We start from the raw sequence: 27,904 nt of genomic DNA, 5'->3' as shown, positions 1-27,904 counted from the left end.
CAGCACCACATAAGCAAAAAGAAAAAAGCCGGAAGTGGCTCTGTGGCTCAAGTGGTAGAGTGCTAGCCTTGAGCTGAAGAGCTGAGGGACAGCACCCAGGCCCAGAGTTTAGGCCCCACAACCGGACCCAAAAATAAAAAAAAATAAAAAATAAAAAGAGGTTAAGGACAGACTCAAGATTATTTGGAAAAAGAGAGATTTGTTATGTTATAAGAAACAGATTATAGCACACCCAAGCTACAGCAATAGGTACCTGGCTTGAAATGTAGTGTTGTTAGGTAACTAAACTTAATTATTTTATCAACTGTGTAAAGTTATTTAGTTACTACTGATATCCTACTCTGCCTGGAGGCAGTTATCCAGATTACTCTATGTAAGAGATGAGATTTCGGTTCCAGAAGGGTTTAGTTTTATGTACTTGTCACACACAAAAAAAAAACTTAATTAATTTTAAAAATAATTATTAGTCTTAATAAGACATAGTACCTTCTGATTAAGGGGACAATCAAGATATCAAGATTCCAAATCTCTAAGGCTTGGAATGCAGAAAGAAAAGGCACACTAGCTTTCCCTTCATCAAAACAAACCAAGTCAGGCATGGTGTAATCTCAGCTACTTAAGAGCCAGAGACAGAAGGATTGCCAGTTTGAAGACAGCCTAGGGAACGTTAGCAAGACCCTATTTCAGAAAAAGAAAAAAAAAAATTCAGACTTCCTTCCTCACTAACCACAGCAGACTGCTGTATATCAGGAGTTTCTACCCTTGAGTCTTTTACTTAGTATTTCTGACACTGCTCTGTTGTAGGGGACTCCCTTTTACATTAAGATGTTTAGAAGAATTCCTGCCCTCTACTTACTAGATAGCACTGGTAAGTAATCATCTCCTCAAGTTTTGAAAGACAATATCTAGGTATTGCAAATGCCATGGGAGAGAGGGGGAACAAAATTTGCCCTAGTTTACAAACTCTGTTCTAGCCAGATTATACCATGTAATCATGTACAGAAATGTGTTCCATCCAGTCTTATTTTCTGACAGCCTTACAGGTTCTGTACCCTGTAAATTCTCGAAGGCTAGGAGTGACGTCAATCTCACAAAATCTAGCAAAATAAAAACAAAACAAACAAAAACTTCAGAAAGCACTGGACCAGGCTGGGCATTGTAGAGAAAACCTATAATCCCAGGCACTTGGAAGGTAGACACAGAAAGATCACAAGTCTAGGCATCCCAGGCAGTCAGTGTTAAGATCTCAAATCTCCAAAATAAGACAAAGGGAAAGGGAAAAGAAATGGAAAAGGCAAAGAATTGGCTATGAAGGTGGTTCAGTGGTAGAGTGCTTACCTCGCATGCATGAAACCCTAGGTTTGATTCCTCAGCATACATAAACAGAAAAGGCTGCAAGTAGTGCTGTGGCTCAAGTGGTAGAGCGCTAGCCTTGAGCTGAAGAGCTGAGGGACAGCACGCAGGCCCAGAGTTCAGGCCCCACAACCAACAAAAAAGAAAAGAAAGGAAAAGAAAAGAAAAGGAAAAGAACATGACCTGAACTTGGGAACTAGGGAGTCAAGTAATCCTAGAAGCCATTTCCCCTCCCCTCTAGGCTCCTCAAGCCTCTTAGTATACTGTACAAGCAGCATGGAGTGATACTCATAGTGTTGTACTCTGGCCATAGTTCCTCACAGGAACTCCAAACAATCTGAGTCCCGCCCATAAATCCAGAACCTCACGTGGAGATGGAGGAATGATTATAGGTGTTGGTTTTGCTGGCAATGGCATATCCTAGTATATCCCAGGCTTCCTCATACACTCAAGAGGATGTAGGGGGTCACAGGTGTTCACAGCACTATCTGGTAGGTAACCACTGATTTCTAAACCCTTGATGGAAACTACCTAAGTTAGGCAGTGTTTGAAACCAAGACTGAGATCTTGCAACACTATTAAGAGTGACAAAAAATAACTGAGGAGGGTTGGGAAGGTGGCTCAGTGGTAGAGCTCTTGCCCTGCATGCATGAGGCCCTGGGTTCCATTCCTCAGCACCACATAAGCAAAAAGTAAAAAGCTGGAAGTGGCGCTGTGGCTCAAGTGGTAGGGCGCTGGCCTTGAGCTGAAGAGCTGAGGGATAGCGCTCAGGCCCAGAGTTCAGGTCCCAGGACCGGACCCAAAAAAATAAACAAATAAAAAATAAAAAAAGAAATGGCCAAGGGAGTCAATATTTAGGGCTGTGTCAACTCCCTGTTGTTACAAATTAGCAACAAATAGCAAAAAGTTAAGAAACAGGATCTGCCTGCAAGCAAATGAAGGAGGGAGAAGAAATTTTATAGCAGTTTTAAAAATAGCACCAAATTATTCTGTTTTTATGGACTAAAATTTACATCATCGAGGAAAAAGGGGTAGAAAGGGGTAGCTCAAACTCATGAGATATCACTATTTTCTTTGAGATATAACTATTTTCTTTGGCTCCATCATAGATAAAAGTTTCAGAATCAGCAGATACAGTCCTTTTTTCCATTAGGTTACTGTCCTGTCCACTGCTTTCTCATCAGAGACGTGGTGAATGGAAAACAAGCCACTCTTTAAAATGCAGCCTCTCTGAAAAGAGATGTCTGAGAGTTCAAAAATTAACCACCTTTCTCACCTTGAGGTGGCAGCAGCAAGGTGTTCCCTGGAGCTTTCTCTTACAGGATTTTTACAGTCAGTTCAGATAAGAATTCCTGCTTCATCTTTTGGTAGTACAAACAAGTGTCACCTTGGTGTCTGCTGCTTTATATGCAATTAGTTCCCTTCCTACCAGGCTCTTGCTTAATTTGTCCTGAACCAGATGGAGGAAGGCTAAGCACCCAGGGTCAAGGTGACGGGGAGTTAATGCCTGGTCTGCTGCAGAGCACAGAGCAGACAGCAGACTGTAGGACAGCACCAAACTCAAACCAGGGTGCTACAAGGGGGCAAATGATACACACACACATACACATTCTCTCTTTCTCTCTCTCTCTCTCTCTCCCTTTCTCTCTCTCTCACACACACATACCACTACACATCACACTTGCTCTTGAGGTCCGCTTTCCTTACAGTAACAAGGAGATAGAACCTCTGCCCTTAAGGATAGCCATCACAGGAAGGTAACAAATGATCCAACGAAGTGTTAGCCAATATTGACCAATAATTCAGGGTTGAACAGGAGGTTAGCAGAGTTCCCCTCCCCATCAAGGCTCTTGCCCTGAAAGCTTGGGCTGGGTGTCAAACCCAGAGCCAATTCCACTCTCATCCCCCTAAAGACTCTTTCTGTGCCCAAGGAATAACAGAGGCCAGCGTTTTAGTTGCTGCATTACACCCAGCATAGAGTCCATCAAGGGCCTGAAGGTAGCAGCTCTCTCTTCCAAGATTACAAACAGCATCTGAGCACAATGGTATGCACATATACAATTCCAGCTACTTCAAGTGGTAGAGCACTAGCCTTAAGCTGAAGAGCTGAGGAACAGCACCCAGGCCCAGAGTTCAGGCCCCACGACCAGACCCCCCCCCAAAAAAATTGGAGGGTCAACAGGGGGTGGAAAGCAGGAACTGGAAGCAGGAGTGAGAAGGCCTTTTTTTTTTTAAGCGGGAACAGCATGTTTGGGCCTCTGGGGAAGGAAATTGCTTAAAGATTGTGGAACTAATGGGGTTCTTCAGTCAGTGGATGGAGCTGAAGGAGAGGATAAGGCCAGGAGGAATGAGAAAATGCTGGGCCTTGAGGCAAGTCAGGATGGAGAGTCTGGATTTTATTTTAAGGGTAATGAAAAGCTACCAAAAAAAAAAAAAAAAGCTTTTTAAAGAGAGAAGACTATGAGACTCTTATCTCCAACTAACCACTCAAAAGCCAGAAGCAGGGGCTAGGAAGGTAGCTCAGTGGTAGAGTGCTTGCCTCCCATGCATGAGGCCCTGGGTTACATTCCTCAGCAGAAAAAAAAGTGGTGCTGTGGCTCTAGTAGTAGAGCACTAGTCTTGAGCTGAAGAGCTGAGGGACAGTGCCCAGTGCCCAGGCCCAGGCCCAGAGTTCAAGCTCCATGACCAAAAAAAAAAAAAAAAAAAAAAGCCAAAAGCAGAGCTGGGGCTCAAAGTGGTAGAATACTAGCATTGAGCAAAAGAGCTCAGGACAGAGCCCGGGGGGGGGAATAAATAACAGCCCCTTAGGCCATTTTAATGTGGTCAAAAAACTCTATGACAATCTAAGATCTACCCCAGTTCCATTGGAGACCACTAATTTCCAGTATCAGGGATCATCCCACCTCATGATATAGGCACTTTGGGACACAGCAGGGAACTCCCACGGAGAAAGGCAACATTTCCAGTAAGATGTAAATTACTATCTTAATGGATCTAGCCTTCATTCCACCAACTAGAACTTATCAACTAGAACTTACCATCAACTGGTCCTTCCACATAGCTAACACCTTCAATGCAATACCTGGTTCCACAGTAAAAGGGACTATTTCATCACACCCCTAAACTCACACACACACACACACACACACACACACACACACGGCAGGTCCACACACACACACGGCAGGTCCACACACACACACACGGCAGGTCCTGAGGCTTGAACTGAAGGCCTGACCACTGTCCCTCTGAGCCTTTGTGCTCAAAGCTAGTGCTCTACCACTTTGAGCCACAGCACCACTTCTGGCTTTTTTCTGAGTAGTTTACTAGAGAAAAGAGTCTCATGGACTTTCCTGCCCAGGCTGACTTCGAACTGCTATCCTCAGATCTCAGCCTACTGAGTAGCTAGTATTGCAGACCTGAGCCACCAGCACCCAGCAAGCATTTATACTTCTATCCACCACATGTTTTAAACAGAAAAGTTGCACAATACATTTCAGATATAGAATGTTGATCACAAGAATCTCCCAGCATTACCAAATCAATGCTTTCAGACTCTAGTTTAACTAGAATTTGCATAGGTCAGCAATGCTGTTGCAATCTTGTTCTCTGAAAACCCATAATCTACCTATTAGGTATATAAACTGCATTCTACCTTAGCTAGAAAACCTATCTTCTCATCTTTTCAGATATTAAAGGGATAGCACACCTGTCTGTTGTATCTAAAACTTGGCAGATGGTGACAGAACCAAAAAGTTTAGCAGGAGACTATCTTCTTCTGAATTTTTTTTCCTTCTGAATTTTATTTAGCTTCTCCAAAACATCCATTGTTTGGTCAATACTGAAGACAGCTGTCTTCATAGTCCCCTGCATGCCAGAACTCATCTTGTGGCCGACTTGTCCTTTATAGACAATGAAGTTATTCTATAATGAGATCTTAAGGTGTCCCTCCTACTCTGAGTTCATAAAGGACACCAATACCTGGTGAGCCCAGGTCGTCAGGCAGACTTACAAGTTTCCCTTCTCATCCACAGGAACAAACAAAAACAACACTCCCAACCTGATCTGTTTGGAATGTTCCTGACCAAGCTCAGATGTCTGGTAAACTCCTACTCTTCCTTCAAGACTAAGATCAGATATCACCTTTTCCAGAAAGCCTGCCATGCCCACCCCCAGCCCAGCATGATTTAGATGCTCCCTACCCTCTGCTGTCCTAGTCCCTGATCATTTCCTCTATGACAGTATTGGTGCACGGTCTTGTCATTATTTCCATGCCATTAAACTCTGGAGGCCAGCCTCTCCAAGTACAGCCAAAAACAACCTGGGTTAGAAACACCTGGAAACGAAATAATATACAGTCCTGGGCCCTAGGCCCAGAACTATAGAATCTACATTTATTTATTTTGGAGAAGTACTGGGGTTTGAACTCAAGGTCTAGTACTTAGGCAGGTACTCTGCTACTTGAGCTGTACCCCAAGTCTCCCCACTTTTTTGTTTTAGTTATTTTTTTAATAATTTCTTTTTTTTCGGGGGGGGGCGGGGGAGGGTCGGTTGTGGGCCTTGAACTCTGGGCCTGAGAGCTGTATCTCAGCTCTTCAGCTCAAGGCGAGCACTCTACCACTTGAGCTACAGTGCCACAGTTTTAGTTATCTTTTGGATAGAGTCTTGTTAAATGCTTCCTCATCCCACCACACCCCCTCCCCACCTAGGACTGATCTCAACCAGTAATCCTCCTACTTAGTGTTCCCCTACCTCTGCCCTCTGCTGCCCCTGTAGCTGGACTATAGGTACATACCACCACACATGCATTTTTGTCAAGATGAAGTCTTACTAACATGTTGCCTAGGCTGGCCTCCAACCAAGAGCTTCCCTAGCTCCATCTCCTAATGAGCTGGGGTTGCAGGTGTGTAGCACCATACCTACCCAGAATCTATGTGTTTTTATTTTTGTTGTTGTTGTTTTCTTTTTTTGGGGGGGTGTTGTCAGTTGTGGGGCCTAAACTCTGGGCCTGGGCACTGTTTCTCAGCTCTTTAGCTCAAGGCTAGTAGTGTTCTACCACTTGAGCCACAGCACCACTTCCCACTTTTTCTGCTTATGTGGTGCTGAGGAATCGAACCCAGAACCTCATGCACTCAACGCAAGCACTCTACCACTGAGTCACCTTCCCAGCCCCCAGAATCTATGTTTTAATAGAACTGCACTAGCATATAAATTCCTTGGGAGTACAGGCTGTGTATCTTTGCATCTTTTGTGTAAGCCAGGCTCATTATCTGGTTAAAGTCTTCAGGCAGCAGCTACAGAGCGACAAGCCTGAAACTTTCACAAAGTAAAATACAAATAGCCCTACAAAGAGCAAGCACTGTCTTATTCCCTACCAGGGCAGGCTGAAAGTAAGACAGTCCCATACAGGACATCCTATTTTATTCTCACAGATAGTGGCAATTCAGTCTAAATACTGAGAATAACCCAGGATTTGGATTTAAAAACTCCAACTGCCATTTCTCTAGCTAACTGATCAATTTTGTGAAGGTAGTTAAATTTCTTTAAGCCTCTGCCTGCATCACTGTAAAAACAGGATTATATTGTATTACCAAATGTATGAGTTGTTATATGGAATAGGGAACACAAAATAAAATACACATATAAATACACAAATAAAAATACACATATTACACATAGTGAAAACCAATCATGTGAGTGCATGCGTGCATGTGTGTGTAATATTCTTTTTAAATATGATGATCAAGTAGTCTTTAGAAGGCCAGCTTTTACATTTACATGCCTCCAATATAAGACATAGTTACAATGTCAGACACAAAACTGCTAGAAATATACAAAATTATATAAATGTAACACTTCAGATTTTTCTGGCAAGGTTTGAATCCTGAAAGCAAAAGTAGGATGGGCCTTCAAGAGGCCTCTGGTTCAGCTTTCTGCTGGGAAACTATTCAGAAACCAGCCTAGAAATCTGCTGCTGGTCCTTTAAGACTCTCCTCAATAACCATCAAGAAACTCAGCTGAGGCTTTTAACTTGGTGTTTACCTACTACTTCGCTCTCTTGCTGGGCTGAGTAGGTTCTGGGACACAGGCCTCATATTCCCTCCATCTCAATATATGAGATGAATGGTATCTTGGTACAGTAACTCTGAGTCAGCTCACATGGTAGGCCACAGTGATAGACGCACAGCTCCCTGAGCTCTCTCCCACTGTCCTGAGCTGCCCACCACACCATCCACCTCTGGAAAGGCACCTGTTCTGCAGCATTTACTTACTCATATACTCGTGCAGTTGAACACCTTTTAGAAATGAATAAAAATAATCAAGAGCTGGAGTTTAGCTCAGTGGTAAAGCACTTGCCCAGCCTCTGAGAAAACAAAACAAAAATAACTAAATGCTTACTGTCTGCCACTCAAGGTGCTAATATTTTACACACACTTTTTCATGTATCCACTTCAAGAAAGCATGATTATCTCCATTTCAGAGATGACATTCAGAGCCACGAGGCAGCCTGTCCAAGCAGGTTGCCCCTCTCCTGCTGAAGGATGCTGCACACATCCTATTTCCAATACTGGGCAGCATCCTCTCCAGGGCTTAGTCTGCCCACAGGTTAAAAAGGCCAGCTATTCTTAGGGGAGAAAGAGAATGTTTGTAGGGTTCTGCCTACAAACACTCAAGATGAATAAGGGCAGTAATGAAACGCTTGGGGCTTCGCAGAGATGCTTACTTCAGACAATCCAAAGAAGATCTGCTCATCTAGCACTTCCCTCAGTGAGTGTTTGCTGCTCAGCAAGCTTCTGATCTGAGTTCATCTGTGGTTCTTCCTCCCCTGGGCCAGGCAACCAGAGGGTGTGCACTGCCCCTACTCCTCTTGCAGCCTGGATGCTGGTTACAGTTACACATTTCTATACAGACATGCCTCTTAGGACCAAAGTGGGGGTGGGGGTGTCCAGCTCTCAGAAGTGCCGGGACAAATAGTTGGCAACAGCTGTGTTCTTGCCGGAGAGCAGTTGGTCCCTTGCTACTGTTTGCTCATTCCACACTAGGTTACTGGCTATAATTTAGTGCTCTTATTTCAAACAGAGGACTGCAAAGCAAATCTCTGTCACAGGGGTCTAGTTAGTAAATATCTATCACAAGGGTCTGCTTCCCTTATAAACCAGATCAATTCCACCCTCTGTCTCTCTGAGGTGTCCAGACTAACCCACAGCCACAGCTGAGGTCAGATCATCTCACATGACCATATTTAAAAGGAAGAAAGTTGCAACAGCCTTTCCCTCCCTTCACAAGAACAGAACCCCCACCTCTGCCCACTCTAGCCCCTTCAGAACCAGAAGACTTTGAAGAAATCTCTGCTAACTGGGTAATCAAAATGGAGAAAAGGGGTTTGAAGCAAGAAGTACATTGTCTCTCTCCCTTCCTGGCCTCATCTGTTTGCCCCACAAAGCTGCACAGATAGTTTCATGTGTTTAATGAAAAGTCAGAACTGGATAACCATATAGCCAGCTCAGGGATATAGGAGGTTAAGAATAATTTGGCCCTGGAGGTCAGGAGCAACAGAAGGCAAGGAGAGAAGACTGGACATTTCTGAAGAGCTTGTCATATTTTCTAAAATACTCCCTCCACTCAAGGCAGTAGTACAATCAACAGCTCCCACCATTCTTCCCTTCCCCTGCCCAATCCACACAGAACCATTCCATTACCTGTCTAAGACCCAAAAGGAAAGGCATCCTGCAAGAGCATCGTTTTTGGAACAAAGGACTCTTAAAAATTAAGATCTTGGATGAATGTGGCCCCTGGTGGGCCCGCTGCTCAGTACTTCCAGTTAGCCAGCCTTCCGGAGCAAAGAAGAGAAAGTCCTGGGACCAAGCAGCCAGCTCCCTCCGCTCTCCACACTACTCCCCCTGCCTGGCTCTGACCCACCCCCACCTTCTCGTGACATATCTCAGACGTAGCAGAGCCGAAGCTGTCTGCCAAGAGGGAAATGACATCAGTTCAGGCACAGAAAAACTTCAGACAGCTGCTGTGAAATACTGAGGAGGACGTGCCGCACACCCGTGATGCCGGCCAGACCCACCTAGAGCCTTCGCCACCTAGAGCCTGGCCCGGTGGGGGCTGCTGCCTGCTCACATTAGTTTTCCAGCTCTGAGGAGGTTGTGTGCACGTAAATCAAGTTGGAAGCTGAAAAGAGTTACACTTCTCTGAATAAGGGCTGACAATAGAGCTCCCAAGGTATTGTTTCTCTTCCTTGGGAAATGAAGCCCAGTGATTGTGAGATTCACAGAAACTTTCTACCCCCAACCCACGCCAGACTGGTGCTCAATGAACAACACTGCATATTAAACTGGCTGTCCCAATCATCTGTAGAAAAGGAAGAAAGTCAGGCCCAAAGAGGCACTTCTTCCTAGCTAAGGTAAGCACAGCTACCTTGTACACTGGTCTTTCAGGCTTTTGCTCTACAGGAGAGCTTCTGTTTCATAAACAAGCTGCATATGTACAGGTGCCAACGCCTTTCCTCACTTGCCTTACAAAAGGTACAACAAGTCCCACCACAGCCTCCAAGTTGCCAGTAAAGCAGATCAGCTATATTTAAACCAACCTTTACTTTAGAAAAGTACACTCTTGGAAGTTTGTCCTGTTTCCTTCCTGAAGTGCAATTCATGAAGAAAAGGGTTATTTAACAGCAAGCTGTGCCTAAACTACAGAGGCCTTGGGGCCGACATCCTGATGTGACTTTCCTGGTCAGTGAACTCTTCTAGCTATAATCCCAGGAATAGCAGGTCACAGAAGCTCCCCTAGACCCAATTCATTACACCAAAGACAAAAGGTACATACATGCTGCTTGTGTTTCGATTTGCAGAAATCCTTCTTTTGCTGCTCCTGTTTCAATTTGCAGAAATCACTCTTTTTTTTTTTTTTGTCTGTCATGGGACTTGAACTCTGGGCCTGGGCGCTGTCCTTCAGCTCTTCAGCTCAAGGTAAGCGCTCTACTGCTTGAGCTACAGTGCCATTTCTGGTTTTCTAGTGGTTTATTGGAGATAGAAGTCTCACGGTCTTTCCTGCCCGGACTGGCTTTGAACCTTCATTCTCACATCTCAACCTTCTGAGTAGCTAGGATTATAGGCATGAGCCAGCAGAAATTATAGGCATGCCCAGCAGAAATCCCTCTTTTTAAAACTGATTTTTAAATTATTTATTTATGGTGCTGAGGATCCAACTCAAGAGTTCTATTATACAAAGCAAGGGCTCTAGCACTAAGCTATAATCCTCAGCTCAGAAATAACTCGAGGATAAGTCTTCAGATGAACCTTGTTAAATTCAAAGCTTCTTTCTAATAACTTTTTTTTTTAATGCCAGTACTGGAGGCTTGAACTCAGGGCCTGAGTGCTGTCTTTCAACTTTTTTGCTCAAGGTGGCACTCCACTTTTGGCTTCTTGATGATTAATTGGAGATAAGAGTCCCAGAGTTTCCTATTCAGGATGACTTGCTTCAAATTGCAATCCTCAGATCTCAACCTCTGAGTAACTAGGATTATATCTGTGAGCCACAAGTGCTTGGCTTTTTTTTTTTTTTTTTTTTGTCGGTCGTGGGGCTTGAACTCTGGGCCTGGGCGCTGTCCCTCAGCTCTTCAGCTCAAGGCGAGCGCTCTACCACTTGAGCTACAGCGCCACTTCCGGTTTTCTGGTGGTTTATTGGAGATAGGAGTCTCACAGTCTCTCCTGCCCGGGCTGGCTTTGAACTGCGATCCTCAGATCTCAGCCTCCTGAGCAGCTAGGATTACAGGCGTGAGCCACCAGCGCCCGGCTTACAAGTGCTTGGCTTTCTAATACATTCATAGACGACAAATTGATTGTATTTTCCATTACTCAAATAAGTATAGCTCATCTTTCTTTTTATTTTCTGCAATTATCCCTCAGTGGTATTTACTCAAAGCCTCTAGGACAGTGGCACTGTGCTGGACATGACTCATGTAAGTCAGAAATGACTCCTGCAAATTAGTATCTACCCAACCTAGGACAGTGAATTCACAGCACACAACACTTTTAGAGCACAGTGAGGTGCCAAAAGCATTTCTTGATCATTAGCATCCAGCCAGACACATAATAATGCTTGCTGCAGATCACCAGTGATGGTCAAGGTCACATCAACTTTTCTAGCAAGGAAACAATTTGTGCCAAGCCATTTCCTCCAAGCTCATGAAAGAATGGATCCCAGTCTCATTGCTACGGAGAAGATAAAAAGGCTGATACCTGCTTTTTGCAGGTTGGGGGACCAGGGAGCTATGCTTTAGCATTTTATTCTCAAGTCATGGTCACATAGTCTATTCCATTTCCTCACAAAATGCCAGGCAGACAAGACTGGAATCCAAGGCATAGTGACCAGGGAAGAGCAAGGAGGCTGCTTTCAACACCCTCCTCTCATTTCTTCAGTTTCCTGGCAACCCCTGAGAACCAGAAAACACGTGCAGCTTGATTAAATTTGGCAGACAAACTGGAGGCAAGAATATCCTCAGCCACTCCTGGGCAACTCTGCTCTGTACCAACCTAACAAGAAAGACCAGCACCTGCAATTCTCCTGGAGAATGCCATGGAATAAGCAAACCCATTCATTCACTCCACACCCACTGAATACCCATAGCATGCCAGGTGCTTTACTCAGCATTGGGGATACTGTCGTGACCAGAATACATCTCAAACCTTGCTTTGACAGACTAGAGAAGTAACCCACCTTTCTAAATAATATTCAGCAGTGGTGATTTCTGGAAGAAGTACAACTGCAACATTGTTCTTTTTTTTTTTTAACTGAGTAAAAATTCAGTCAAAATGATCAAAACTGCATCACAGACTTTCCTCTAATGAATTATCCTTTTATGGCTGCTACTTAAGACAGTATTTCTGATCAGCAATTGTCAGCAATTGTTTTTGGTTTTCTTTTTTTTTTTTTTGTTGGTCGTGGGACTTGAACTCTGGGCCTGGGCGCTGTCCCTCAGCTCTTCAGCTCAAGGCGAGCGCTCTACCACTTGAGCTACAGCGCCACTTCCGGTTTTCTAGTGGTTTATTGGAGATAGGAGTCTCACGGTCTCTCCTGCCCGGGTTGGCTTTGAACTGCGATCCTCAGATCTCAGCCTCCTGAGTAGCTAGGATTACAGGCGTGAGCCACCAGCGCCCGACTGTCAGCAATTGTTTTACCTTCATACAAGATTACACATTTCTGAATGCAAGATAACATTAGACCCCATGCATACCACCTAGCACATACCATGCTCTGAAAAAGTGGTTGCTGACATTCTTCTGACTTATTCCTTGCTACTTGCTGACCTGCACTGATCACCAAGATTAAGGAAGGGTGAGGCAAATTTAGGTATTCCTAGGAATGTTAGTTCATTTTCTATTATGTCCTAGAAATGTCACCACAACCTAATGACAAAATAGTCAGCTTGAAGCAAGGTATCAAAAAAAAAAAAAAAAGAAGAAGCAAGGTATCAGCCAGGAGTAGGTGGCTAATGCCTGTAATCCTAACTACTCAGGAGGCTGAGATCTGAGGATCGAGGTTCAAAGCCAGACCAGGTAGGAAAGTCTGTGAGACTAGGATCGCCAATAAACCACCAGAAAACCAGAAGTGGTGCTGTGGCTCAAGTGGTAGAGCGCTCGCCTTGAGCTGAAGCGCTGAAGGACAGCATCCAGGCCCAGAGTTCAAGCCCCACGACCAACAAAAATAAAAAATAAAAATAAATAAATAGAAGCAAGATGTCCTGGGGCTGGGGAGGTGGCTCAGTAGCAGAGTGCTTACCTTGCATGCATGAGGCCCTGGGTTCGATTCCTCAGCACCACATAAGCAAAAAGAAAAAAGCCGCAAGTGGCGCTGTGGCTCAAGTGGTAGAGTGCTAGCCTTGAGCTGAAGAGCTGAGGGACAGTGCCCAGGCCCAGAGTTCAGGCTCCACGACCGGACCCAAAAAAAAAAAAGAAGCAAGATTTGTGCTGAGGGGGATGTGTAAGTGATCTAGACTCATACATGAAACAAAATCTTCTTCAAATAATTTTAATCATCTGTCTGCCAGTGAAAAATAATGTCAATGCTGAATTTATCAACTTCAAAAGAAAAAAGGAAGTCCACTAAACAAGAATTATGCAGGATTGTGCTCAAAGTATTATAAGTTAGCCAGGTGCCAGTAGCTCACTCCTGTAATCCTAGCTACTCAGCAGGCTGAGATCTAAGGACAGTGGTTCAAAGCCAGCAAGTACAGCAAAGTCTACAAGATGCTCATCTCCAATTAAATCACAGAAAAGGTCTTGTCATTGAGTGTCCTTGAGCAAAAGGAACTCAGGGACAGCACCCAAGCCCACAGTTCATGCCTCAGGACTGGCCCCCCCCAAAAAAAAAGTATTACAGGTTAACTCTATTGTTTATGGCCCCAAACAGTGTTAGCGGCATCTTTTCCTCAGACCCAGGCCCTCTTCCTCAGTTCAAAAAAAGCTCACAGACAGCATGGCTGAAAATGTCCCTCTTTGAAATCTGACTAACCCACTATGCAAGAAAACACACTATGCTGGGTGCCCGTGGCTCACAGCAGTAATCCTAGCTCCTCAGGAAGTTGAGATCTGAAGATCAGGTTCAAAGCCAGCCTAGGCAGGAAAGTCCATGAGACTCTTATCTCCAATTAACCACCAGAAAACCAGAAGTGGTGCTGTGGTTCAAAGTGGTAGAGTGCCAGCCTTGAGCAGAAAAGCTCAGGGACAGGGCCCAGCCCCCATGAGCAACAAGAAAAAAAAGAAAGAAAGAAAGAAAACACACTACAATAGCATACATGGAATTCACTTTTACCATAATGAATTTCAGTCTTTTGACATTTTTCTAGGCAGTCTATATACATTTAAAACATTTAAATTCTAGGATGGAGCAGATAGTTATTTCAATTTAGTCATGACCCTGAGCTAGACTCTATCTAACTAAACCCTATCTGACATCTCAATGCCACAATCCCATGCTATAGTAAGATTACTCCTTTTCAGCTGCAGAAATTGAGGCATATGGAATTCATGTCACAAAGTCACACAGCTAGCAGGAAGAGAATAAGGATCTGAACAGTCTCTGGCTCCAAAGGTTCCTTCATTCATGTTGATAGAGAAAATTAGATATTAGGATACCAGCATTACAAACAGGGTAAAAAAACAATTGAGAGTCAGGCGCATGCTAAGCAGACAGGTCTCTCCTTCTTGGTGCTTTGGAATCCAATCTAGAATACTGTCACTTCTACTGGAGCTGGAAGAAGTGTTCTGGAGCATGGAATCATGGCTCTTGGGTCTCATTTTGTAGAGCAGAGTTCTTAGGTGAATACTTAGGAAGGCCCTAATGTTCTCACTGGTTCCCAAAACACAACAGATCCTACACAGGAAACAAAGTGGAGACCTTCTAGGCCTTAGCTCTCAGATTCCATGAAGATCTGTTCCCACACCTAGTTCATCAGGCTCATTGAAGCACGAGGAGACAAGGACTGAGGACTGGGGGTATCTTACTTTGTGACCAAGGAATCTGAAGATAGAGGGTTTTGTCAGAACAGGACAGCAACTGCTAGGCTTGTAGGATAGAAGATAATCCCCAGGTCTAAAGCCCTCTTATTTCCAGAAGTTTTGAGCCAAGGCTGCTTTTGCAGCACAGAACATTTAAGATAAATCTTGTCTTATCTTCCTTAGGTTTGGCACAGACTCATTTAAATGCCTTTAGAGTTCTGGAGAGACCAAGAGAGACAGACAGACAGAGACAGACAGGCAAAAGTAAATACTCAAGACTTTAAGCCAACATTACAGGGATTTAGTTGAGGGGCCTTTAGGTGACAAGTGTGAAGCTGCATCAATAAAAGGATCCTAAAGTAATTATTCTAGGGAATACCACGAGATGAATTTCAAAGCCAGACAAGATTTATAGAACCTTGCCAAGCAGAAATGTAAAGCACTACTCAGCTGCCAGAAACCAGGAATTTTAGCTTATCTATGTCCTGGGGCTGGACAAAAGAAGACATGCAGCAGGCCTGCTCAGGCAAGAAACATATGCCTTTCCTAGTTTCTGAGTAAGCAGGACAAGGAATTCTAAAGCCATGGGCTTATATTTCCTACAAGCTATCCATAAAAACCTATGGCTGCTTTCCTCCTGCTGAGTTTTTCTGGGAATATGGTTGGGCAAACAGCCATATTTGCTACACAATTCCAACAGATGTTGACATCTCATGTTCTGCAAATGAAAAACTTGAACTTCAGTGCAATTAGATAACACATACATAGATGCACACCCTAGACATCATGGAGCCAGCATTCTAGCTAGGCCTGTAGGCTTCAAAATGGCTTGAACACACATGGAGACAGTATTTTGAGATTAATTAGTGTATTTCCTCCTCATTTGTGACTTGATAGCCAGCAACCCGGTTGTACTGTGGCAATGACAAAGATGTACTATTGGACAAACCAGTGTTGCTCTGGAAGGTTTATTTAGTATATGTGCTGCCAAAGCAAGCACAGGCTTTGTTTATTTTGGGAGAAAAGACAAGCACACACAGAAACAAACATAGAACTGCATGATAAATGGGGCAGTGGGGTTGAAATAGAAGTGGAAACAGAAAATGAGTTCAAAGAAGATATGGGACAAAATGGCCAAAGAAAGTTTTATCAAGTGGCTGGCAGCCAGGACCACTATGTGCTAGTAGATCACACCTGTAATCCTAGCTACTCAGAAAGCAGAGATCTGAAGATCACAGAGTCCGTGACACTTTTGCCAGTCTTGGAGCTTGAACTCAGGGCCTGAGCATGGTCTCTGAGCCTCTTTGTGCTCAAGGCTAGTGCTCTACCACTTGAACCACAGTGCCGATTCCAGCTTTTTCTGAGTAGTTTATTGGGGAAAAGAGTCTCACAGACACTCCTGCCAGGGCTGGCTTCAAACCACCATCCTCAGATCTCAGCCTCCTAAATGGCTAGGATTACAGACTTGAGCCACCAGCACCCAGCTTCATGTAACCCAACTATAATTAACCACCAGAAAACTGGAAGTAGAGCTATGGTTCAAAGTGATAGAGTTGGGCTGGGAAGGTAGCTCAGTGGTAGAGTGCTTGCCTTGTATGCATGAGGCCCTGGGTTTGATTCCTCAGCACCACATAAGCAAAAAGAAAAAAGCCGGAAGTGGCGCTGTGGCTCTAGTGGTAGAGCACTAGCCTTGAGCTGAAGAGCTGAGGGACAGCACCCAGGCCCAGAGTTCAGGCCCCACAACCGGACCCCACTCCCAAAATAAAGTGGTAGAGTGCTAACCTTGAGCAGAAAAGCTTAAAGACAAGTCCCACACCCTGAGTTCAAGACTCACGACTGACAAAAGAAAAGAAAAAAAAAAAAAGGAAGTGGCAGCCAGGCATGAAGTTAAAGGTTATTACATTAAAAGTATCACAAGACCCGGGGGCTGGGAAGGTAGCTCAGTGGTAGAGCGCTTGCCTTGCATGCCTGAGGCCCTGGGTTCGATTCCTCAGCACCACATAAGCAAAAAAAGAAAAAAAGCCGGAAGTGGCGCTGTGGCTCAAGTGGTAGAGCGCTAGCCTTAAGCTGAAGAGCTGAGGGACAGTGCCCAGACCGAGAGTTCAGGACCCACGACCGGACCCCCCCCCAAAAAAAAAAGTATCAAGACCTTGCTGGGTACTGGTGGCTCACACCTGTAATCCTAGCTACTCAGGACACTGAGATCTGAGGATCAAGGTTCAAAGCCAGCCCATGCAGGAAAGTCAGTGAGACTCTTATCTCCTATAAACTACTCAAAAGAGCCTGAAATGGTGCTGTAGCTCAAGTGGTAGATTGTTAGTCTTGAGCAGAAAGAAGCTCAGGAACAGTGCCCTGGCCCTGAGTTCAAGCCCCAGGATAGCTGGGGGGCTGGGGGGGAAATGCTAGTAAAAGAGTTCTAGGCATAAAATAGTACAGCTCTAGTCTAGCTCCCATAAGTTCACTGAGGGGGTGGGGGTAAAAAAGAGGGAGAGGAAGGGAAAGAGGGAGGAAGGGAGGAAAGGAAGAGAGGAGAAAGGAGAGAGAGAGAACAAGCAAGGAGAGAGAGGGAGGGAAGGAGGGAAGGATGGAGGGAGGGAAGAAAGGAGAGAAAGAAGAAAAACAAGGAAGAGAGAGAGCAAGCTACTAGAACTACTAGAGCAATATAGCCTTAGGCAAAAAAGAGCTCAGAGACAGCACCCAGGCCCCATGACCAACAACAACAAAAATTAGTTGGCGGTAGGATGTAGAGGCCCTATACATGAATGTATTTAATGAGTACCTTTGAGTAGCATTTCTTTTTTTTTTTTTTTTGTCAGTCATGGGCCTGAACTCTGGGCCTGGGTGCTGTCCCTTAGCTCTTCAACTCAAGACTAGCACTCTACCACTTGAGCCACAGTGCCACTTTCGGCTTTTTCTGCTTATGTGCTACTTAGGAATTGAACCCAGGGCCTCATGCATGCAAGGCAAGCACTCTACCACTGAGCCACCTTCCCAGCCCTAGCATAGCTTTCTTATGTGTAAAAAGATTAAGTAGTACCATGAATATCATTATAGGAATGTCAATTTCACCAAGTATCATAGGCTCTCATTTTGCTGCTTTGATTAATACTTACTAAAAGAGAGTAAATTTTGGAGTGTTTTTGTTCTACTGCAGGTATTAGAGGAGGTGGAGGAAAGAAAGTCCTGTCAAGGCTATAGCTTCCAGTCTTTTAAAGAAATAGGAAAGGAGGAAGTCACAGAAACCCAAATGGATTTATAATTGCTTCTTGGAAGTTTCTACCTCTTGCTTCTCCCTAACAAAAAAAGATTACCTTCAGGTCAGAGCATGAACTGACCCTTTCCAGTGAGTCTGGGGGCCCTGGAGCTCATGCTCATAGAGGGCTGTCTCCAGCCTAATAGGCTCTTACAGCCTCTGTAACTTGAGGCTTCAAGTACAAAACAGCCTTGCTTATTTTTAAACCAAAATGCTGTTTGTTTTTCCTATCATGTACACAGTTCAATCCCAACCAAAATATCTAGTAGCCAAAAATTACATGGAAAAAAGCATATAGCTCAGAGCCATCAATCCCCCAATGCATTGCATATTCCTATACTAGAGACTGGAAAAAGAGTTCTGGAACCTGAAGTTGGTAGCTCACATCTGTAATCCTAGCTAAGAAGGCTTAGAGCTGAGGCTCTCAATTCAAGCCAGCCAAAGCAGACAAACCTGAAAGATTTTTTATCTCCAGTTAACCAGCAAAAAGCCAGAAGTAGAGCTGTGGCTCAAGTGATAGAGCCCCAGCCTTGAACACAAAAGCTCAGAGACAGGCCCCAGGCCCTGAGTTCATGCCCCAAGACTAGCACAAAAAAAAAGGAAGAAAACAAAGTTAAATACTTAACTGTTAAATACCTAACTGTTGGTGTAGGGGACATTTTCTGAGCCAACAGAATCTGATAAATAGCTACAAGCTCAAAAGAGCACCTGAATATTATGCTAAACTCAAGCTCTGTTGAAGGAATTAGAAACCCTCTAAGAGTTTTATTATGCTGTGTGCTTCTCTAATTTCTCAGCTGAGAAATTTTAAGTACCTAAATAACCATCTCAAAGGCAAAGTTCCTTTTCTCAAGGTAGAGTCAGAACATGATCTAATTCCCTAGTTTTTTGATTATGGGGATAGGATGAAGCTACTCTGGCTTTGTTCCCTAGTGACCCAATAACTCCATTAGTAACACCTAGAAGCTGCCTTTTTTGCATAAAGGACTGTGAAATTTAATAAGGTTTAGCTGGAAACACAGCTCATGGCACCATGCCTCCTTCATTTCCTGGACCTTACGCAAATTAAATAGTACATCCTCCCTCCTTCAGCTAGTTAGTACAAATCTATTCCAGGTCTAAGATTTCATGGTCAAAAATGCCAGAAGAAAACATTAAGACAATTAGTCTTTCACACAGGTTTTAAGGGATGAGGAAACTTCTGACACAATGTCTGTTCACAACCAAATCAAATGCCCAAAGGTGGTGAACCAGACAGAATAGCACACCATAAGCAGGGATGTTAAGCCTTTTGTCAAAAAACACTCAACCACAGCTACACCTGAAGTCTGTATCTTGAAGCCCAAGGAGTGAAGCAATCCGTCTTAACAGGGAGGAAACCACCTCCATTGGGTGGTGCGACTCACGTGAAAAGCAACAGAGTAAAAGCAGGAGTGGTTGGAGACAGGCTTCCCCCAAAGCTTAGGGAGAAAGTGCTAACAGTACCTTTGGGAAAGGCACACCAACGAAGGAAGAGAGCACAAAGTCACAGTCTAACCCTAAAAAAAATTTAGCAAGAGCCAGGATCACTGCACTTATAACCAAGGTTCTTCCTTGACAGTCTAGAGAAACAAAAGCTTTGCAAAGTCTTTCACTGAACCCAAAACTCTAGAGGGGAAGAACTCACCATGAGACACAAAAATCACCATTCTTTTTATTTGGGGGGGAGTCCGGTCGTGGGGCCTGAACTCTGGGTCTGGGCGCTGTCCCTCAGCTCTTCAGCTCAAGGCTAGCACTCTGCCACTTGAGCCACAGCGCCACTTCCGGCTTTTTTCTTTATGTGGTGCTGAGGTAATCGAACCCAGGGCCTCTGGCATGCAAGGCAAGCACTCTACCACTGAGCCACCTTCCCAGCCCCCCAAAAAAATCACCATTCTTATCCTTACTGAGACCTCAAGGTTTTTGTCTTAAGGAAGCTCAGAAAACTGCCAAGAAATACAGCGACAGAACTCAATGAAGGGGGCTGGGAAGGTGGTTCAGTGGTAGAATGCTTGCCTTGCATGCATGAGGCACTGGGTTCGATTCCTCAGCACCACATAAGCAGAAAAAGCTGGACGTGGCGCTTTGGCTCAAGTGGTAGGGCGCTAGCCTTGAGCTGAAGAGCTGAGGGACAGCGCTCAGGCCCAGAGTTCAGGCCCCATGACCGACAAAAAAAAAAAAAGAACTCAGTGAAGTCTGAGCTTAAAGTTTATAGACTATTTTGATATCCATTTACTTGCTTCTTCTATCAGCTGGTAACTGGGGAGACTAATATTGCCAAAGAGGTACAACAAAGGTCTGAAAATGCCTGGGACTTTGGACTAGACTTTCCGGGATTGATGGAAGGGAGGTCCCCTTATGAGTTTACAATGAGTGATGCCTCATGAAAGATATTTTTCTTTTTGCCAGTCCTGTGGCTTGAACTTAGGGCCTGGGCACTGTCCCTGAGCAGCTCTTGCTCAAGGCTAGCACTCTACCACTAGAGCCACAGTGCCATTTCAAGCTTTTTCTGTTAATGTGGTACTGAGGAATCAAACCCAGGGCTTCATGCATGCTAGGCAAGCACTCTACCACTAAGCCACCTTCCCAGCCCTGGAAGATTTTTCTTTAAACTAAACTTTGTCAGAACTCTGACATTCATTCTAGATCTGGCATGCTGTCACCCAAACTCATGACCCAAGGCCAGCTAACCACTCCACATTTCCTTACTTTTACCAACCCTGTCCAGAGAAGGCTCCATAGCCAGCCAGTTCTCCCCGTAGAATCACACACGTATGCTAACAGACCTCTAAAGAGGGTGGAGTTAAAAAGCCTGTTTGTTTGACCACGCATACCTAACAGCACAGACCTGTTCCTGAACATTTGTTCACAGCAGCATTATCTCTCTAGTGTCTTTCAGCCTCCAAATTCTATTTCATCTGTTCTAGTTGAATAGTGCTGCTCAAATATTGTGAAATGCCCAATATTGTTCCTTAGGAGTAGGCATTGTTAGCCAGGCACAGGACAGGGAAACATGGCTTGCTACCCCTAGACAGCAAAAGGAGGATGGAAGTTGCTAAAGGAGAAGATACACTGATGGGTCTCTTCATTTTCCCACATTTTCTGAACATCTGTACAATCCCAAGTAAGAAGAGAATTTTTCCAAATATTCTCTCTACCATAGCAATTGAGGTCAAAAGTCCAAAGTTAATCTTTCACGTAGCAAGTTGGAAATTGATACATGGGCCAAAGAAAATGACAAAGCTAGGTGCCAGTGGCTCACACCTGTAATCCTAGCTATTCAGGAGGCTGAGATCTGAGGATCACTGAAGAGTATAGTCAGCCTGAGCAATAGACCTGTGAGACTCTTGTTTGTTTGTTTTTTGGGTCCAGTCGTGGGGCCTGAACTCTGGGCCTGAGCGCTGTCCCTCAGTTCTTCAGCTCAAGGCTAGTGCTCTACCACTTGAGCCACAGTGCCACTTCCAGCTTTTTTCTTTTTGCTTATGTGGTGCTGAGGAATCGAACCCAGGGCCTCAGGCATGCAAGGCAATCGCTCTACCACTGAGCCACCTTCCCAGCCCCTAGACCTGTGAGACTCTTATCTCTAATTAACCAGAAAAAAAAGTCAGAAGCAGAGCCATGGCTCAAGAGGTAGAGCACTAACTTCAAGAAAAAAAAAGCCAAATGAGAGTGTATGGCACAGTATTCAAGCTCTAGCACCTAAACACATGCGTGCGCATATGCACACACACACCACAATGAAAAAAATAGATTAATTGGACTTTACAATAGTTTTCTTTCAAAGGAGAGTAAGGGAAAATTTTGTTTGGGTTTTTGTTGTTGTTGTTCTGTATTTTTTTTTTTGTCTTTTCTTTTTTGGTACTGGGGATCAAACCCAGGACGTTGCACTTGCTAGGCAAGTGCTTTGCCACTGAGCTACATCTCAGTAGAACATATTTGTAGTTTATATGTTCAGTAAGAGACTACTATAGATTTTCTGGCATATGCATGTTTCTGCAGGAGATCTCAGACTTCTCTGGCCACATGTGCCTCTTAGAAAAAGAAGGGAGTGGGGCTGGGAAGGTGGCTCAGTGGTACAGTGCTTGCCTTGCATGCATGAGGCCCTGGGTTCGATTCCTCAGCACCACATAAGCAGAAAGAAAAAAGCTGGAAGTGGCGCTGTAGCTCAAGTGGTAGAGCGCTCGCCTTGAGCTGAAGAGCTGAGGGACAGCGCCCAGGCCCAGAGTTCAAGCCCCACAACTGACAAAAAAAAAAAAAAAACATAAAATGACTAAACTGTGATGGATTCAGAGTTAATAATGATATCATAACTTCCATTCCAAAGGTTAAAAATCTAAACACAAATCTTACCATAGATACCGAGCACTCTAGGATACAAAGAGAAGAGTGTATGAGAAATGTGATGGGAATTATGGGAGGTGTTAAGAGTGAGGGTATGAAGCAGGTTGGGGGGTGGGGGGGTGCAGATCATACAAATATTTCCCCTCAAGTTTTAACTATTTAATAGCTATTGGTTAATGCTAGTATCCATCCAAAGAGGACAAAGTACAAAAGCCACTCTGCCCCTAAAAATAATAATACCAGAAATATAATTTTTTTAATGTTGAATTGCAAAAACCCTGCAATATCATGCAAACAAGGCAAGACACTGAAGAGCCTCTTCCCCATCTTACCAAAACCACCACTTTCTATCCTTTTGCTAAAGTGGCTGTACTTGCCCCCCTCCAAAGCCTCTACATTCTCAAAGCAACTCTCTAGTAAAAAGTTATTTTTCTTTTCTTTTTTTCTTTTTTGAGCCAATCCTTGGGCTTGAATTCAAAGCCTGGGTTCTGTCCCTGACCTTTTTGCTCAAGAGAGTGTAGAATTCTACCACTTGAGCCACAGCTCCATGTTCAGTTTTTTGGTGGTTAACTGGAGATAAGAGTCTCATAGACACTTTTGTGCCTGGCTTCCAGCTGTGATCCTCAGATCTCAGTCTCCTGAGTAGCTAGGGCACCACAGGTGCCTAGCTCTAAGTTTATATTTTAAAGGTTATTAGAAATAGCTATTTTTTTTCCAGTCCTGGGGCTTGAACTCAGGGCCTGGGCACTGTCTCTGAGCTTCTTTTGCTCAGGCTACCACTCTACCACTTCAGCCACAGTACCACTTTAGGCTTTTTCTGTTTATCTGGTACTGAGGAATCAAACCTAGGGTTTCATGCATCCTAGGCAAGCACTCATCCACTAAGTCACCTTCCCAGCCCAGTAACAGCCTTTTGTTGTTGTTGTTGTTGTTGTGGGGCCTGAACTCTGGGCCTAGGCAATGTCCATCAGCTCTTCTGCTCAAGGCTAGCGCTCTACCCCCTGAGCCACAGCACCACTTCTGGCTTTTTTTTCCTGCTTATGTGGTACTGAGGAATTGAATCCAGGGCCTCATGCATGCAAGGAAAGCAATCTACCACTGAGCCACCTTTCCAGCCCCCAGAAACAGCCTTTTTGAGATTGAAATAAACATGTGCAAAAGAAAAACAATTTCATTCTATATTTTGTTCCAAAAATACCTACTTAACTTTGCTAATCCTAGTAAAGTTACTAGTAACTTTTCTAATAGACAAAAAAAATGTGTTTCTGTTCTGCATTTATATGCTAATTGGGAAAATAAAGAACAAAAACCAACAAAAACTAAAATTGAAGATCCCAGGCCTAGAAAAGAGTAGTTGCCTCTAAAATGAACTCTATTTCTTTGGTTTATTTCCAATATAAATATATTCTGAGAAAAAAATGTATGCTTCAATGGATAAACTAAAAACAAACTGCAGTATATACATACCGTAGGATATTATTCAACCATAAAAAAAGAATGAAGCCCTGATACATACTATGTTAGATTAACCTTAAAAACATTAAATGAAAGAAGACGAATGCACAAGATCAGATATTGTAGGATATAAAATATCCAGAATAGGTAAAGTCAAAGACACTGAAGAGTGGTTGCTGCTTAGAGTTACTATAAGAACAGGGAGTAACTGGTTAATAGGAACAACGTTTTCTTTGGGATGATGAAAATGTTTTGGAACTAGATAGGGGTGGTGGTTGTGCAACATTGTGAATGTACTAAACAGTGAATTGTCACTTTAAAACTGTTGATTTTTATGTGAATTTCAACTCACTTAAAAAAAATCAATCAAGTTGGGCGTGGTGTCATATGACTGTAAACCCAGCACTCAGAAGGCAGAGACAGGAGGATCTCAAGGTTTGAGGCCAACTTGGACTAAATAATGAATAATCAATCAAACCACAGTACTCGGAAGGAAGAAAGATTAAGAGTTCAAGGATAGGACTCAAAATACATGCACAATAACAAAAATCATTTTTTAAAAGTTAGCATACAAATGAGCAAAACAAGATGCATTCGTGCATGTAAGAGAGGGAGAGAGAGAGAGAAAGCCACCCTTAAACTTCTAGAGCAAAGATAAACATTTCTGCTCTTGATTATGTCAAGTTCAAGTGCGAAGTTGTAGAGACTTTGCCTCTGGACTGTTTATCTCTGTGTGTGGATGTCTTTCTAGAAAAGACATGGAAAGGAACAGAAATTGCAGAAAATATGATAAAAGCTTTTGTCAAGTGTAAGAGAGGAGGGGTGGTTCCCCCTAGTGCATCCCACCCAATCTGGCACCAAGAGGAATGCTCCCATTAGGGTTTCAAAATGCCAGTCCAAGCTGGAATCAACACAGGCAAGCTTCTTTGCCTGGATAAAAGAATAAGCCACCCAGCAAGCAAAGCTGGGGTGCTCCATTTGCTGCTCATTCTTGTATATGAACCACCCTTTGCTCAAAAGCCTTGCACTGACTCAGATCAGAATACATGACTTGCTCTCCCAGGGGCCAGCCTCACAGCCAGGGCTCAGGGGTCTCATTCTACTTCATCCCTTCTACCTTCCAAGAATCTTGCCTTCAATATGTCACCAAAGCACAAAGACATACACTACTAAAAATAGGGCCAAGGAATCAGGCACTGGTGGCTCAGGCCTGTAGTCCCACTAGCTACTCAGGAGGCTGAGGTCTTCAGCAAAGTCCATGAGACTCAGCTCCAATGAACCACCAAAAAGCTAGATGGTTCAAGTGGTACAGTGCTAGTCTTGAGAAAGAAAAAATCTCAGGGACAGCACCCAGGCCCTGAGTTCAAGGCCCAGGACCAGCACAATACAAACAAAACAAAAATGAAGCCAAGATACCCTCGGACTGAAATAAATATCCTCTTAGGTCAGCTCAGCAGCTGTGTACCCCTAAACACAGGTTAATAAGGTGCACACAGCCTCGGCCACCTGCCCCATTGGTGATGGGGGTAGGGGTGTTGGATTCGCCCCACAGGATCGGTAACAGGCACTCCCGCGCACCTACCAAGCCCGCCGTCTCCCAGGCCCCAGCGTGGCTTGGCGTGGGGTCTACCACCTCCCTGACACCTTCACAGGTGTTCCTCACCGACACACCAACGCCCCCTGAGCGCCTGCTTACGCCGGTCACCGCGTTCCTCTCTGGACCCCTCAACTCTTTACAACAATCCTCCAAACCCCTCCAACCCCGTCTCGACCGACTGGACCACCTCACCCCCCCTCACCTCACCCTCGGCTCCCAGCCAGGCCCGGACGCCCCCTGCTCTTACCTGCGGGGGTTCAGCTCTGGCTGACAGGGGACCGGGCAGCGCCTGGAGGAGCAGGAGCGCCATGCCACCCAGGAGCCTTCTCCTCTCCATCCCCCTCCGGCTCCTGCTCCTCCGCTACGGCGCCGCCACCTTCCTCCTCCGCCTCCCTCTCTTCTTCCTCTCCTCCCTTCTTCCCTTCTTTCCTGTTCCACTCTCTCCCTCCCGCTTCCGGCTCTGCTCTGCCCCGCCTCAGGAAAAACTCCCACCCAGACACGGGGGAGGATCTCCAGTCGCAGCGCCTCATTGGCTCTTACCCTCCGCCCATTGATCAAAGTAGACGTCGATCAAACTATCGGTCACGCCCCCCCCACGTGAAGAACTAAGCAATCCAGCCAATGAAAAGTAGGAGGAAGCCGGGCCATATTGAATGCTGCAAGGTGATGTAAAATGCGTTCCGCCCCGGAGAGAGTGGCGGAAGTATCCAAGATCACGGGGTGGAATGTCCAAGAAAAGTACCGAAAAGGCTAGTTCGAATGCAGCCATTTTGAGTGTGGCGGAACTTCTAGATTTCCACGCTTCAGCCCAAAATGAGGTGTGTGTTAAAAGATGTTATAGAGTGAGTTTTTTCCAGGTTAACTGAGTGCTTCTAAAGAGAAAAATAATTTCAATCTAATAAGATCAATGATTGCTTTTGTCTTGAAACACAATTGTTAGGTACCTTTTTCCAATCTCAAAGTACCCAAGCAACAATTCAGGTCCATTTGAATTGTTTAGATATTGTGCAGTAGGAAGACCCCTACTCAGGCAGGCAAGACCACCTAGTCCTCCAGAGTGACAGAACCCACCACAGGTAAGTTAACAAAGAAGCAACTTTATTGAGAAGGTTCCTACACTGATGGGTCAGGACCACAGCACAGGATCGGGAGCTGATACTGCGACCCCTAGTGGCTCCATTCTTTGGTTTTTAAAGGCAAAATCCATGAAGTCCAGCCAGGTCATGCACAGGTGACCAATGGGATCATAACACACACAAAGGATTGTACAGTCATACCAGACCACACACAGGTGGCAAACGAGGTTACAGTTTGTCTGTACTGGCTGTTAAAACCACCCTATCTCCTTAGTTTAAAATGGCATGCAAATTTAGCATATAAGGGGAGGTCTACCTTTTAGTGGGCAAAAGGCAGAGTTTACTGTAAGCATGTGCAAAAGGTAGTGTTTACCAGAAGCAAGTGGTGTTACCAGTTTGAGCCAGATTACAACCTCAGGTTTTATCAGTCAGTCTTTAACTCAACAATCAAGGGTGGGTTAGGTTGTTGTGTGGAGGGGGACCAGATGCATTTTTTTTTCATTCCCGGAACCAGGCCCATCAAGTCTAAAATCCCAAAAACAAAGGCAAAGCTCAAAATGGAATCATACCAGCTTGGGCCCCATCTCTGGGTCCACTTCAATTGTACCTTTTGAAGTAGGGAGGTCTGGTCTGGTCTGGCCGGCACCATATCATGGTGCTTTGCCACCCCAAGATTCAGATACAAAACTCCTGTGACTCTTACCTCAGAAACAGCTCTGGCCTGGGCGCCGGTAGCTCACACCTGTAATCTAGCTACTCAGGAGGCTGAGATCTGAGAATTGCAGTTCAAAGCCAGCCCAGGCAGGAAAGTCTGTGAGATTCTTATCCCCAATAAACTACCAGAAGACCAGAAGTGGGGCTGTGGCTCAACTGGTAGAGCGCTAGCCTTGCGCTGAAGAGCTGAGGGACAGTGGGAAAGAAGGAAGGAAGGGAGGGAGGGAGGGAAAGGAAGGAAGGAAGGAGAAAGAAAGACCAATTTTATTCAGCTTAAGAGTCCACAGTTCTGGGCTGGGAATATGGCTTAGAGGTAGAGTGCTTGACTAGCATGCATGAAGCCCTGGGATCAATTCCTCAGTACCACATAAACAGAAAAAGCCAGAAATGGCACTTTGGTTCAAGTGGTTGAGTGCTAGCCTTGAGCAAAAGTTCAGGGACAGTGCCCAGGATCTGAGTTCAAGCTACAGGACTGGCAAAAAAAAAAAAAAAGGAGGGGCTGGAAAGGTGGCTCAGTGGTAGAGCACTTGCCTTGCATGCATGAGGCACTGGGTTCCATTCCTCAGCACCACATAAGCAAAAAGAAAAAAGC

At 44.6% G+C, this 27,904-nt stretch overlaps 1 protein-coding gene across 1 annotated transcript in view; it reads right to left on the bottom strand.

The window, feature by feature from the left end:
* Positions 1-25,984, bottom strand: part of Wbp1l (WW domain binding protein 1-like) — a 59,336-nt gene extending 33,352 nt beyond the window's left edge. The window contains exon 1 of the mRNA XM_013017828.1: positions 25,770-25,984. Within this exon, the coding sequence (XP_012873282.1) occupies positions 25,770-25,859 (90 nt within the window). The 5' untranslated portion in view covers positions 25,860-25,984. The remainder of the gene's footprint in view (positions 1-25,769) is intronic.
* Between the last annotated feature and the right edge of the window lie 1,920 nt (positions 25,985-27,904).

This window comes from Dipodomys ordii, unplaced genomic scaffold (assembly GCF_000151885.1).
Source record: "Dipodomys ordii isolate 6190 unplaced genomic scaffold, Dord_2.0 Scaffold36, whole genome shotgun sequence".
Classification (NCBI taxonomy): domain Eukaryota; kingdom Metazoa; phylum Chordata; class Mammalia; order Rodentia; family Heteromyidae; genus Dipodomys; species Dipodomys ordii.
This window is presented reverse-complemented; position numbering and strand designations above follow the sequence as displayed.